Here is a 13,853-nt window from a genome sequence, read left to right on the forward strand (position 1 = left end):
ACCGTATCAGAATTTCACTTGAGCTTCGGGTAGTGTCGGTGGATGGTGTTCAGCCTCTGCCGCTGTTAAATCCTGAGGCATTCAGATGAACCTTGGAGTCTAAAACTATACTGGGCTGCCTTCCCTGTATTAGCCTGATGGGCTAAGCTAAGCAACGGTGTCTTTAAAGGAGCCTAGCGGTCAGACATACCGCACGTCAGCATGTTGTTGTGAAATTGTCTTGTTCTTGGGAGGTAGTATCTGTATCTGGCCATTTATGCTGCCGCTTCCATTCTGAATAAGAGAGGTTTAATTGCTTTTGGTTTCTGGAACTCTCTTCCTCCTGTTCGTCCTATGCCATTTGTTGCCAGCTGATAACTGGTGAGACAAGACTGTGAAACAGTTGTTCTGGAATATCTGCTCAGTGCTGCTACTGCATTTTCAGCTACACTGTCTAAACTCTGAACTACTGATTTCTTTTGATAGGACTAATGGGAAAAATGTTTTCTCTGCCTCTGGATCTTCAGTTTCTGGTCGGAAGATAAAGACTGCAGTTAGACGTAGAAAGTAATCGCCCGATTGGTAAAGCGACTTCCGAAGCAGCTACTACCCTGCATTGTTCAGTTGTTGGGATTGTACCTCGTGCTGGGTTAGCTGATGTAGATCTGCCTAAAGGAATATAAAACTCTGCTGCCCTTTCCTTCCCTCCCTTTGTCCCTGGTTAGTTTTTTTTTTTTTTTTTGGTAACGAATAGAGTTGGCAACAGGGCTGTTCTCAAGCGAAACTATTTTAGACTCCAGCAAGTTACTTCTTTCACTGACTTGGCATGGTCTGGCTGTAGCCGTGAGTAGAGCCTGCACAGTGAATGGCTTGTACAATACCTCTTCATCTGCACCACTATGTGCGCTCATCTGCGTTTACTGACGCCTCGAAATTGTAATTATATCAGCGAGGGATGCTGTATAGAATAGAGAATGTTGGTAACGAATGATTCCTATGCTGAGTTTGTGCTGGTGTATGTGTGAAGTGGGTGAGTTTGGGTGTATTGTGCGCTAAAATTTTCTGATAGAGGAAGACTGATTAAAGGATGATCCATGCTAAGGACTTGTTAGATCTGTAGTTCTTCATTTAATAATTATACGCTGTTTCTATATTTTCATTCTTACAGCCCTTTATCACCTGTCTCGCCTTTGTTATTTTATTATAAAACATGTGTAAATACAATTTTGTTTCTCTATGTACTTTTTTGGCATAACAAATCTGTGAAATGGAAATTTTAATTTTGTGTGTTACGGCCATTTTTGTTTAGTATTGTCTCAGATTTTATGTAAATCCCATTATTCAAAGTTGCCTAAATCCATTTAGAAAATCTTTAAAAATTGGGAATTCTTAAAGTAAGTTTATTGGCTTTTCTGATCCATTTTTGTTTGGACCAAAAACCAGTATTGTACAAAGTATTAAGTATATATTTTTATATTTACTGAAATGGACTGTGGTGACTTTGGATAATATGGAAAAGTTTAATATTAAAGCCATGTTTATTACAGTATAATTAACATGTTAAACCATGGGATAAATGCCATCAATAAAACCTATAAAATATTGCCTGGGAGTTCTAACTCTCCAGGGAGGTATCTGCAGCTTAACTGTACGCAGTGATGCACTCAGCCTGAGTGATGTCACATCCTGAGTGATGTCACATCCTTTCCCAGCCTCTGCTTTTTTGACAGTGACACTGATGCTGATTTTTAGAGGATCTTAAATTAGTTAGAATCTTAAATTCGCTGTTAGGAATGGGGGCGGGTATTTTAGACTTAATCTCAGAACCTTATGACAGTGTGCCAGCCATCTGGCTGCAGGGTTTTTTTATACAGCCATTAAAACAAAAAGCAGGTAATGTTGCAGACAGTCACTGCTCACTGAAGAGGAAAAACTGCAGCCCTTCATACATGGGTGATGTGGGGTTTTTTTGCACTCCTGTGGCAGCTCGAGGAGCTTTTTGGACAGCAGATGTTACCTAAAATGAGAGGGAATGCTCTGATTTGTTTAAAGACCACAGCTGAAATTTCATAACACCAGTGCTCAGTTTGTTGTTTGAGATCCGATTGCTTGCTCCAACTAAAACAGATAAGACCTGCCAGAATTGCCTGAGCTTTAAATGTCTACAGAGGTGTCACTTTTTTTTTTTTGCCAGCTCTTCTGCCTTCACCCCACTGCTGCTCAGCACATGCACAGGTGCCAGTGTTATGGAATGGGATACTTTGCTAACCACAAAGTAGCCAAAGGCTAAGTTTGTTTTTGTGGGAGTCTGGTGTGTAGAGTTCCACATGGCTATTTCTGTAAATAGAAAAATATTCAGCAATGAGACCTTAGAGGCACACAGATAAGCTGCTGCTCAGTCACATCCTGCCACTGTAGCTGTGCAGGGATTTACAAGCAATAATATATTTCCAGGTGACTAAGTCTAAAATGCACCAGGTCTCACTTTTTTTTTGCCCTAGCTCTGTCCCCTGCCAGGTGCTCATTCTACAAACAGGTAGCTTTGGTTTCTGTTTGGCTCATTCCTATGCCTGAGCTTTTAACGTCGGTCAACCCTGCAGTGCTTTGAAAGAACAGCTAAACAATAGCTCAGCAGTTCTGTTTCAGCTAAAATCTTCACTTAAAGCGGCCCAACACCCTCAAAGGAGGGCTTTAATCAGGCCTGCTTATTGCCATTTATTGTTGAGACATTTTTATATCAGTGACACGTATCAGCAACATTGCTTTAATGCTAATTGAACATTTAAGCTTACAGAAGGGCTTGGGTTGGAAAGGGACCTTAAACGTCCTCTAGTTCCAACGCCCCCTCCATGGGCAGGGACACCTCCTACCAGACCAGGCTGCTCAAGGCCCCGTCCAACCTGGCTTTGAACACCTCCAGGGATGGGGCAGCCACAGCTTCCCTGGGCAACCTGTGCCAGTGCCTCACCACCCTCATGGTGAAGAATTTCTTACTAATGTTTGATATAAATCTTCTCCCCTTCAACTTAAAGCCATTCCCCCTTGTCCTAGCACTCCATGTCCTTGTAAAAAGTCCCTCCCGAGCTTTCTTGTAGCCCCTTGAGGTACTGCAAATCTTTTTGTTTGGTAATAAATTATTAGTGTGAGAAAACAGTGACCCTCAAAGTGATGAGGTATCTTGGTACAGGTACATTTCCTGATTACATAAAGACTTTAAAATCATGCTTCTAGCAGAGGTAATTTAATTTACTTCAGAAATATCTAAAAGTCAATATCTAAAAAGGTAGTGACTTCATTCTAGAAAGGTAATTGATGGGAAAACGTTCTCCCATTGTTAAGGAGTGGATCTGGTCCTGAAAGATCATAAATGAAGATCAGAACACTATAAATAAACAGAAGAACACCAGCTGTTAAACTATTGCAGAATATTAACACGTTACTGATGAGTTATTTCACATGAAGATGAGAGAACCAAGCTCTCGGGAAACTGGAGTCGTTTACCTTGGAGAAGAGGAGGCTGAGGGGAGACCTCATCACACTCTACAACTATCTGAAAGGAGGTTGCAGAGAGGTGGGTGTTGCTCTTTTCTCCCAAGTGACAGGCGACAGGATGAGAGGGAATGGCCTTAAGCTGCACCAGGAGAGGTTTAGATTGGACATTGGGAAAAATTTCTTCACAGAAAAGGTCATCAAGCACTGGCAAAGGCTGCCCAGGGAGGTGGTTGAGTCACCATCCCTGGAAGTGTTTAAAAGATGGGCAAATGAAGTGCTTAGGGATAGTGTTTAATATTGGACAGGTATGGTTGAAATTGATGTCAAAGGTCTTTTCCAACCTAATGATTCTATAATTTCTACAGTCAGTAAAACCACTGTCCCAAACTGAAGGGAGGGTGAGAACCTCAGCCACCGAGTGGCAGGTTACGCCGAGAGAGGAAGGCATAAACAGGAGGCTCTAGAAGAATTCCAAGCTCTTACTCAAATCTTAATAAAACATTAAAATTGTTGCTTATATTCCTTTCCCAAGATACTACTGACATAAGAACAAACAAATTGCCAAAGCTATGTAATCATGCAAAATATTAGGTTTCTTTATTCAGTATGTGAGTTATTCTGAATGTACAATTAGCCAGAATTATAAAGTGAAAATAACCGCTATTTGTACGTCAGAGGTTTACACCAATAACACATTTCAGTTAAATGTTTTCTGCATGCTCCTGAAACACATTTGGTTGTTTTGCTTGGCATTATATGCAAAAAATGGACAAGTGCTCTCACTCTGAACACAAGCAGAAAAGTTACTTCCATGAGCGTGATCCATACTGTTCATAGCTCCGAGGTTACGGACACGCACTTATTCAGTAACACTGCAGTGTAACACACCTTTCCCAGAGCACAAGCTGCTGTTATTTCACCTCTTCGTTAGCTCATCACGTGAAGAAAGTGACGATGCTTGAGACAACCATGCAAAAAAACTTTTCACATCACTTTTCTGATAAAATACTCAAACAGGTGGGGGAATATGATCTGTGAAGCAGTAACAAGGGATACGATAAACACTGCTCATTGCTTTCTACACACATGGCAATTGAATTAATGTGATTTCCTCACAAATACTGCAGCTCTTTTCCCCTCAGAGAGTTTACTGTAGGACTTGGGCAACTGCCTGGGAAACAACTGTTGAGTTCCTAGTTACCTGCCAACATCCAACGCTGTAGAAGCAACACTTTTTTATGGTCAAGTATTTCTAAGCATCTGCTTTCCACAGTCCAATAACAGAACAGCTCCATTCTTTCTCACCAGAGGTTAATACTTCCAGAGTTAACACGTATCTTTTCTCCTGAACTTCTCTGGCATTTATGAAAACTCCAATACTTCAAAGGTAGCTGCTGGCATCACACTGGAGCAAAACGTTTTCTCTAGCTTCTGAATCAGTTCCCAATTAATTTGGGCAAAAGATTCCGATAGATGCCTCAGTTTCAGTTTTGGGGTAGGTCTGTGTTCACTGGGGGTAGGAGGGGATGTTCAAAACCAGTCTGGAAATCCCATCTTTTGGTATCATCTGACTCCATTTCTTCTGACCACAATAGTCCCTGCCACGATATCGTAGGCTGTTCTGTTATGCTGGAAAAACAGCAGCGTAATAAATGCAGGAAAAAATGAAGCAATGGAAAAATTCTTGATCAATGCTCGTATTGTGGACCTGAAACGAGAACAAAACATTTGGTGCCTTGCTTTCACTTTTCTGCTTATTTAACTGGTTGGTTTAATTTCAAGTTTAGTGCCTTGGTTTTGCACAGCACAAAAAAAATGAATCTCCAGAGTTCAGAGGAGATCCTTTCACCACCTAACCTGAAAAATATTCGCATGAATGAGTAACTGCTATTTTATTCTTGGCTCACAGAATCTAACAATAGCTCTCGCAATCTAATTATTGTGAAGACCAACAGTAAAGGAATGGTGTGTTTCCTCCCAGATCATACGCTTTCTACACTATGAACATGCAGCAGCGTGACTGAGCTCAGAGCACTTACGTTGTCATGCTGACATTGGAAGATGGAATGACTAACACACGGCTGGGTGCAACAAGGACGGATGTATCACACGTCACAACTCGCAGTCCAAGCAAGAACTTCCCTGGGGTTGCTCCACCTGCTCCCCAAATGCAGATGATCTGTAAAAGAAACGTTATTTCAATTCCACACACCACCACCTTGTTGACTGGCCTAGCGTTTCCTCAAAGCTCCATGAACATCCTAAGCTTCAACATCATCCAAAATACTGTAAAGAGGATTTGCTTTATAGGTCAGCACTGATAAGAGTATCTTAAATGTTCATTCAGCAACTGACAACTACTAATTATAGGAGTTGATGCTTATGGGTAGTTACCTCGTAGAAGCAGACTAACAGCCTGTAGATAAGTGCTACCACCATCATCTTCTGCAAATCTTCCATGGATGTATCTTCATCTATTTCTTCAATTATGTAATGCATGGCAAATTTAGAGATGTCCCTGTAAAAAATGAGACAGTACTTCAAAACCATCTTTCTACCAATACCGATGTTAGTCCTTTTTAACACTAGAATTTGCTCCTTCAGTTCTGGTATTAGTAAAAGAACAAAAGGTCCCTTGCTTCTCTGACACTGAACAAGCCATTAAAATTCAGAACAGTGGTTTTCCTTCCAAGTTGCTGCCTAGTTTGTTGCCTAACGTCAAGCATGCCACAGCTCACAAGCACAAAAAACCCCCAACCAACCAGACAGAATATTTCTCTGAAGTTACTTGTAAGCAACTTATTGGCTCTTGCAAAAGCAGTAATAGTGAAGATACTGTAGGGAATTAAAATGGATTCCCTCTTTTTCCATCACCTTCACTACAGAAACAATACACATATAGTTGTTCCCCACCTCTCCAGTGCTTCATTTTGTATCATTTGAATCCTACTATAAAACGAAAATGGAAACACAAGCTGTCAGGTTTTGGTAACTAAACAGAACCAAGAGTTTGGCATTTTAATTGCATGCTTATCTGAACAAAGACCACTGATGATTTACACTGACATATTTATTGCTTTGGATTTGACCCTCTTGCACACACCTTTCAAGAAGCAGTTTAGGATATCTAAAAGGTGATCCCTGTACAGTATCAGTTCATAGCCAGTCAACATTTCATAGAATCATAGAACGATTCTGGTTGGAAGGGACCTTAAAGATCATCCAGTTCCAACCCTCCTGCCATGGGCAGGGACATTTTCCAATAGAAACATTTAGAAACATCTGGAAGGTTCTTTACCAGAAAACTTGGAATCTGAAATATGTTTGCACAGTAGTGGAATTAGTGACTACACCAAGCTCTCGTCTCCTCATCAGACTGAAATATTTGATTACACCCACTAAAGCAGAGGTACTAAATGAGCTATGGAATAAGATATCCGCAGTTAAAGTAGAAGATAAACAAGAAACGGTCTTTGAGATAAATGACTGCATCTGAATATATAGCGTGAAATGAAGAATCTTTCAGTCTAGTACACAGTTGATACACACGATGCTTAATCATACTTTTTATGAAACCCAACTGATGCCCAGCAGAGGCTGCAGCACGGCAGCACTCCTAGCGACCAAGCTGTTCTTTCGAAGTACAGACATATCCAACGTGCAGGATCTGCGACAGTGTTCTGTTGCAGGTTGGCATTGTTTTGATCACAAATCTAAAATGCAGCACCACAGAAGACACTATGAAGAAAATTAACTCCATCCCAGCCAGATCCAGGATATTTTTAAAGGTTGTTCAAAACAAATTTATTTGTCAATATTTTTTTCTTTGAAATTTTTAAAGGACTTTTAAAAAAATCTTGCTATTGCCTCCCAAAAATAAAAGCACATCTTGTCTGTCATAGAATAGTTTAGGTTGGAAGAGACCTTAAAGATCATCCAGTTCCAACCCCCCGCCATGATTGGGGACACCTCCCACTGGATCAGGCTGCCCAGTGCCCCATCCAACCTGGCCTTGAACACCTCCAGGGATGGGGCAGCCACAGCTTCCCTGGGCAACCTGTGCCAGTGTTTCACCACTCTCACTGTGAAGAGTTAGGAGTTTGCGAGCCTATGAACACATCTGTACAAATTCTTTGTTTCCATCAGCTGACCCCAAATCAGGAAGGATTTGAAAGGAGGTTAACCTAGCGGTGCTTCTTCCTCAACTTTTGAGAGTTAAGCGCCACACAGGAATAAATCATACATACATCACGACACCTCAAAGAGCACAAAGGGCTTAAAGCTGTGTGTAACAAGCCATTAAATCATTTCACTTACTTTATTCCGCTGAGGTGCATAATACTTAAAACAATGGTCGCCTTTATGAAGAACAGAATAAAAAAATCCACCATCTCTGCTATGAACCTGTGTGCCAGCGAAGGGATAATGAACTCCCGACCTGTAACAGAAAGAGTTAATGTCACCCAGGTTTTACTGCACTGACAAAGTTCAAACCATCACCTAAAGAATGTTCTACATTAACCTCACTGCAAGAATCCAGATCTTGGTCTCAACTCACATCATCTTTGAGAAAACTTCTAAAAGTGTATTAATAAAAAATATCTGAATCATTTAAATTCAGTTATAAGAACCTTCTTAAATTAAAGCAAACTCTCTCAGAACTCGAGTGCTCTCATAATTAGGGATTACAGGCATAATCCCATCTTGCTAAAGAACCAAAGTCCACTGAAGATGCATCAATTTTTGTGTTTGTTTAAAATGGCTTCATAAAGGCAGACTTCAGTAAATCTGAGAGTTCAGATAAAAGGCAAGTTAGATCTTGCATCTACCACAACTTTTCTGCTGCTCAGCAGCAAGGCTTCCACAGACGCCAAGTAACAGCTCACTAAAACACAATCATAGAATGGTTTGTGTTGGAAGAGACCTTAAAAGACCACTCAGTTCCACCCCCTCTGCCACGGGCAGGGACACCTCCCACTGGATCAGGTTGCTCAAAGCCTTGAACACCTCCAGGGATGGGGCATCCACAACTTCTCTGGGCAACCTGTCATCTCAAGTCAGACCCAGAAACGGGGGGAAGAAAATATTGGCCATACCTAGCACAAACATTCCTATAGAGGTCTTTTATTACAATAAAACATGGCATTCAGATGTTCCTCCTACCAAAAATCCACTATTGTGCCAAGGGGTTGCTATTTGTATGGCAGGGACAGCCCAATGCAGCACACATCCATCTCAGCTCAGAATTCAGGATCTTACATTATCCTAGCAGTAACAATGATGGGTTTGCGCCTGTCAGCCTGGCAGAGCAGGGGAGGCTTGAGCACACTTTTTGCTCTTCCCAGGAGGAGAGTAGTAATCTACTGCAGGAAGGCAGCAAAGCGTAAGGGGAAGAAGTGTCTTAAATCACTAAATCCATGAAGAGTGTGCTCCTGCCCAGAGTGCTGTTAACATTGCTGCTCTGACTCACACCCACAGACAGAGTGAACTGGAAGAGGCAAGGACCAGTTCCACTTCATGACGTCCTAGTTAAAGATCTCCAACACTAACGCGAGCTGCCCCTTATTCCAGCTTACGTAAGCATGCTGGACTGTAAACTGACGCGGCATTGGGACAGATACGTGACCCACCCTGTCAAGCCTGCTGTGTGGGCAATAATCTGCAGCGGAAAAGAAGGAGCTGTAATCGCTTTAGCTGCCCCAGATACATTCATTTACAATCCGGAGCCAAAGCACCGGCACAACAGTCTTTGTAATCATTTCCTATTGCTGCATCGCATGCAGAATTCCCTTAGGAAGGCTGGGTGTTGCACCAGTATTTAGTATCCAAAATAACCATGTCTGGCAGCAGAATAATCCTATTTATGCCTTAAATTACCTTTAACATAAGGAATTAGTTCCTGAAGCTAGGTAAAAATCCAAGAATCACTTCAGTCTAGCCTTTGTCCATATCCTCTTTCTCAATGACCGGCAATATCTGTTTATAAACAATCTATAACTCAGAAACACCACACAACTAAAGAAAATGCTACTTTGTGTTATAACCTTGTTTAAACAGCTGCTCAAAGCCACAAGAAAAACACAAGTTCAGAAGCCAGGCTCTCCTCCCTTTAAAAGAAAGAAAAAGCAACTTTTTTACATTTTCATTGTACATGTTTTTATGGTTTTGCCTGGCATCCAGCCACTGGGCTTATAAACAGCGTTACAGATAAGCAATGCTGGACTTTGCCCTGCAGAAAAAAAAGGAGCCCTGGCTTCTCCCCAAAGTCCTCCCGCAGCATTCTGCTCCACAGTTCTCTACCATTACTCCAGGTACCATCAAACATCCAAGGCAATGTCTGCTCCTCCACTTGAAATGTTTGTTCCAGGTTTTATCACTGCTGTGATCAGAACAAGTTTGTCTTACTCTTGAACAAACATAAACAGAAGCACTGCTATGCAGGGGCTTTGATATTTCCAGTCCTAACAGACTCTTGTTTACCTCAGGCCCTGCTGCTGAGTGTTGAATGTAAGCAAGTTTTTACTTCTCTGCTTCCATTCCATTAAATTATTTATTTGAGCACTGAGAGAGCTGACCAAAACTGATAAAGTTTGGATGATGAAGTCTAAACTGACAGGCAACATATATAGAGAGAGATGCATTACAAGCCTGTGACTACAAGAATAAGCCTCACTGGAAAAAAACAAACCCCTTCATATCCATGAAAACATCTTTACAAGTGCTTAAGTTCCAAGCCATACATACGAGCCAACCCTCTTAAACTTGATTATGGATCAAGTTCTGGATTGACGCACGTGGTATCTGTCACCCTTCACAGGGCACAGCTGCACGCCTGGGTCCTTGACCCTCAAAGCTGCAACCCCCCAAGCTTCCAGCTCCTGTTTCCAAGATCATGGCACGGGACAGAGGGGACACAGGCAATGCTGGGGATTGGACATGCAGCTGGGGTGACAGGACACAGCCACTGCCAGGGGGACATGTGCACACACATGCACACTGGTGGGGAAGGGGAGGCAGACATGCTGGGGGGGAGATGCTGTTGGGGGGAAACACTGGTGGGGACACATACATGCTGGTGGGGGACACGATAGGCCGAAGGAAAGGGGACACGCTGAGGGACGCATGCTGGGGGGGCATGATATGCTGAGGGAGAAGGGGACACACACTGTTGAGGGGGGACACACAAGTTGTTGGACACACTGTTGGGGGTCACACACAGATGCTGTGGGGACAGACACCGCTGTTGGGGACACACACTGGACTTACACTGTTGTTGGGGGATATACACACATTGGGGACACACACTGTTGAGACACACACAGTTGGGACACTCACACGCTAGTGGGCACACACTGTTGGGGACACAGAAACACACGCTGGTGGGCACACAGATGCTGTGGGGACACATTGTTTTGGGGACAAATACACACACGCTGGTGGGCACACATGCTGTGGGGACATACACTTGTTGGGGCCACACATTGGACACACACACTTGTTGGGGGGACATACTGTTGGGGCCACACACAGACACTGTTGGAAGGAACACAAGACATGCTGGTGGGCACAGAGACGCTGTGGGGAGAGACACACACTGTTGTTGGGGCCACACACACTTGGGGACACAAATACACACATGCTGGAAGGCACATACAGACGCTGCAAGGACACACACTGCTGTTAGGGGGACATGTGCACATGCTGGTGGGCACACAGATGCTGTGGGGACACAGACACTGTGGGGACACACTGTTGGGGACACAAATACACACATGCTAGTGGACACACAGACACTGTGGGGACAGACACACTGGACACACACTGTTGGGAACACACACATTGGACACACACACTGTTGGGGACACACATGCTATTGTTGGGATCACACACACACGTTGGTGGGCACAGAGATGCTGTGGGGATACACACACACACGCCGGTGGGCACAGAGATGCTATGGACACACACGCACTGGGGGCACACACGCACTCTGGGGACACGGCCACACGCGCCCTCCGAGCCCCCCCTGACCTGGCGGGCGGGCGCTGTCGCGGGGGGCGCTGGCGGCGGGCGCGGCGGGCGGCGGGGCGGGCCCGGGCCAGGCGGGGGCGGCGAGCAGGTAGAATGGGGCGGGGGGCGCGGCGAGGAGCGCGGGCGGGCAGCCCGGCCAGCCCAGCGACCCGCAGTACGAGTCCCACAGCCACTGCTGCACCCGCCGCGCGTACTCGGCCGCGCTCAGCGGCTTCGCCCCGCCGGCATCAGCCCCAACCCCGGCAGCTGCAGCAGTCCCAGCAGCAGCCCCAGTCCCGACAGCTGCATCGGATCCAGCAGCAGCCCCAGCAGCAGCAGCGGCCCCAGTTCCAGCCCCACCGACTGCACCTGCACCAGCCCTACTAGTAGCAGCACCAGCCCTAGCTCCAACACCAGCAGCAGCACCAGCCCCACTAGACGCAGCAGCCCCTGCAGCCCCACTAGCCCCAGCTGCAGCCCCACTAGCCCCAGCTGCAGCCCCACCAACTACACCAGCCCGAGCAGCTCCCGCCCTAGCTGCACTCCCACCAGAAGCTCCAGCTGCACCCGCAACCCCAGCGCTACCACCCCCTCCAGCAGCCCGCCCGCCGCCTCCCCCGTCCGCCCCAGCGCCCGCTCCGGGCTCCGCCATCTCCTCGGCGCCGCTCGCTCGCTCCGCGCAGGCGCGGCAGGGCGGGGCGGGGCTGGCTCGGGCTCGCCCATCGCCCCCAGGGCGGAGGGGAGCGGGGGAGGAGCTGAGAAGAGCGGAAGTGCGGGGGAATCGGCTCCAAGCCTCGCCTGCCGGGAGGTCCCTTCCAATCCTTGGTCTCAGTGAGGGGGGGTCATAGGGTTGAGTGTCTGTGGGTAAAAGTCACCAACGGGGCAGGTGTCCTGGTGGGAGACTGCTGGAGACCATCCAGCTAGAGAGAAGAGCGTGATGAGGTGTTCTGCAAGCAGCCAGAGAGGTGCTATGATGGCTAGCCCTTGTCCTTATGGGTGACTGCAACTTGATACATCATAGAGTCATAGAATGGTTTGGGTTGGAAGGGACCTTAAAGATCATCCAGTTACAACCCCCCTTGCCATGGGCAGGGACACCTCCCACTAGATCTGGCTGCCCAAGGCCCCATCCAACCGGGCCTTGAACACCTCCAGGGATGAGGCAGCCACAGCTTCCCTGGGCAACCTGTGCCAGTGCTTCAGCACTCTCGCGGTGAAGATGTCTGCTGGAAGTATAATACAGCAGAAAGGAAACAGTTTAGGAGGTTCCTGGAGTGCATGGAAGATGGCTTGCTGACACAAGTGGTGAATGAAAATCAGGGAAGGTACCCCGCTGGACCTGTTTGTCAACAGAGAAGGCTGTTGAGGGAGACGTGCCAGCTGGAGAACACCTTGGGCATAGCGATCACAAGGGGATAGAATTCTCAGTTCTAGGAGAAGTAAGAAGGGGGGTTGGCAGAACGGCCACCTTGGGCTATCCGGAGGGCAGACTTTGTGCTTTTCATAAGGCTGGTTGATAAAGTTCCTAGGGAGGCAGTCCTAAAGGGCAAAGGAGCCCAAGAGGGCTGTATGCTCTTCAAGAAGGAAATCCTGGCGGCGCTAGAGTAGCTCATCCCTGTGTGCTGAAAAATGAGACATCAGGGAAGAAAACCAGCTTGGCTGAGCAGAGAACTTTGGGTGGATATCAAAAAAAAAGGAAATTCTATGAGGATTGGACGAAGGGGCAGGTATCTCAGGAGGACTACAGGGATGGAGTGAGATCACGCAGAAAGAAAATTGGAAGGGCCAAAGCCCACCTAGGACTCAGACTGGCCAGTTCTGTGAGAGATAATAAAAAAAATCTTTCTACAAATACATCAACAGTAAAAGGAGGACCAGAGAGAATCTCCAGTCTTTAATGAACACAAAGGGAACAATTGTGACAAGGATGAGGACAAGCATGAGGTACTTAATGCCTGCTTTCCCTCAGTCTTCATTAGAAAGGTAAGATGTTCTCTGGGTACTCAGCCTCATGAGCCGGGAGACAGGGAGGGAGAGTAGAACAAAGCTCCAGGTGGTTGGAGACCTGCTCGGCCAATTAGACATTCACAAGTCTATGGGCCAGTTGAGATCTGCTCGACAGTACTGAGAGAGCTGGTGGATATGCTTGCCAAACCCCTTTCCATCAACTACCAGCAGTCCTGGCTGACTGGAAGTTCCACTTGACTGGAGACTGGCAGATGTTACACCCATTCACAAGAAAGGTCAGAGGGAGGATCCAGGGTCTGTCGATCTGACCTCAGTGCATTGGCAGGTCATGGAGTGCTATCACACAGCACATACCAGACAAGCCAGTGATCAGGCCCATTCAACACAGGTTCATGAAAGGCAGG

At 45.8% G+C, this 13,853-nt stretch overlaps 2 protein-coding genes across 8 annotated transcripts in view; one reads left to right on the forward strand and one right to left on the reverse strand.

Annotated features, from left to right (window-relative positions):
* Nucleotides 1-1,583, forward strand: part of NUP153 (nucleoporin 153) — a 45,841-nt gene extending 44,258 nt beyond the window's left edge. For all 7 annotated transcript variants that reach the window (XM_054057399.1, XM_054057402.1, XM_054057400.1 and 4 more), the window contains one exon: nucleotides 466-1,583. In XM_054057399.1, coding sequence (XP_053913374.1) covers nucleotides 466-550 — 85 coding nt within the window. In that variant the 3' untranslated portion in view covers nucleotides 551-1,583. The remainder of the gene's footprint in view (nucleotides 1-465) is intronic.
* On the reverse strand, nucleotides 1,184-12,140 carry FAM8A1 (family with sequence similarity 8 member A1). Its single transcript, XM_054057405.1, has 5 exons — nucleotides 11,503-12,140; nucleotides 7,789-7,909; nucleotides 5,866-5,989; nucleotides 5,511-5,650; nucleotides 1,184-5,179 (listed from the first exon to the last, which is right to left on the reverse strand). Exons 1-5 carry the CDS (start codon nucleotides 12,131-12,133, stop codon nucleotides 5,035-5,037), a joined length of 1,161 nt encoding a protein of 386 aa, XP_053913380.1. The 5' UTR covers nucleotides 12,134-12,140; the 3' UTR covers nucleotides 1,184-5,034.
* Nucleotides 12,141-13,853: the final 1,713 nt, after the last annotated feature.

This window comes from Cuculus canorus, chromosome 2, assembly GCF_017976375.1.
Source record: "Cuculus canorus isolate bCucCan1 chromosome 2, bCucCan1.pri, whole genome shotgun sequence".
NCBI lineage: Eukaryota > Metazoa > Chordata > Aves > Cuculiformes > Cuculidae > Cuculus > Cuculus canorus.

Coding starts and splice junctions, on each gene's coding strand:
- FAM8A1 (XM_054057405.1), bottom strand. CDS start 12,133: ATGGCGGAGCCCGGAGCGGGCGCTGGGGCGGACGGGGGAGGCGGCGGG. Junction 5,990..7,788: donor ATGCACCTCAGCGGAATAAA/GTAAGTGAAATG, acceptor CATTTTTTACAG/GGACATCTCTAAATTTGCCA. Junction 5,180..5,510: donor TCCAATGTCAGCATGACAAC/GTAAGTGCTCTG, acceptor TTCTCGTTTCAG/GTCCACAATACGAGCATTGA.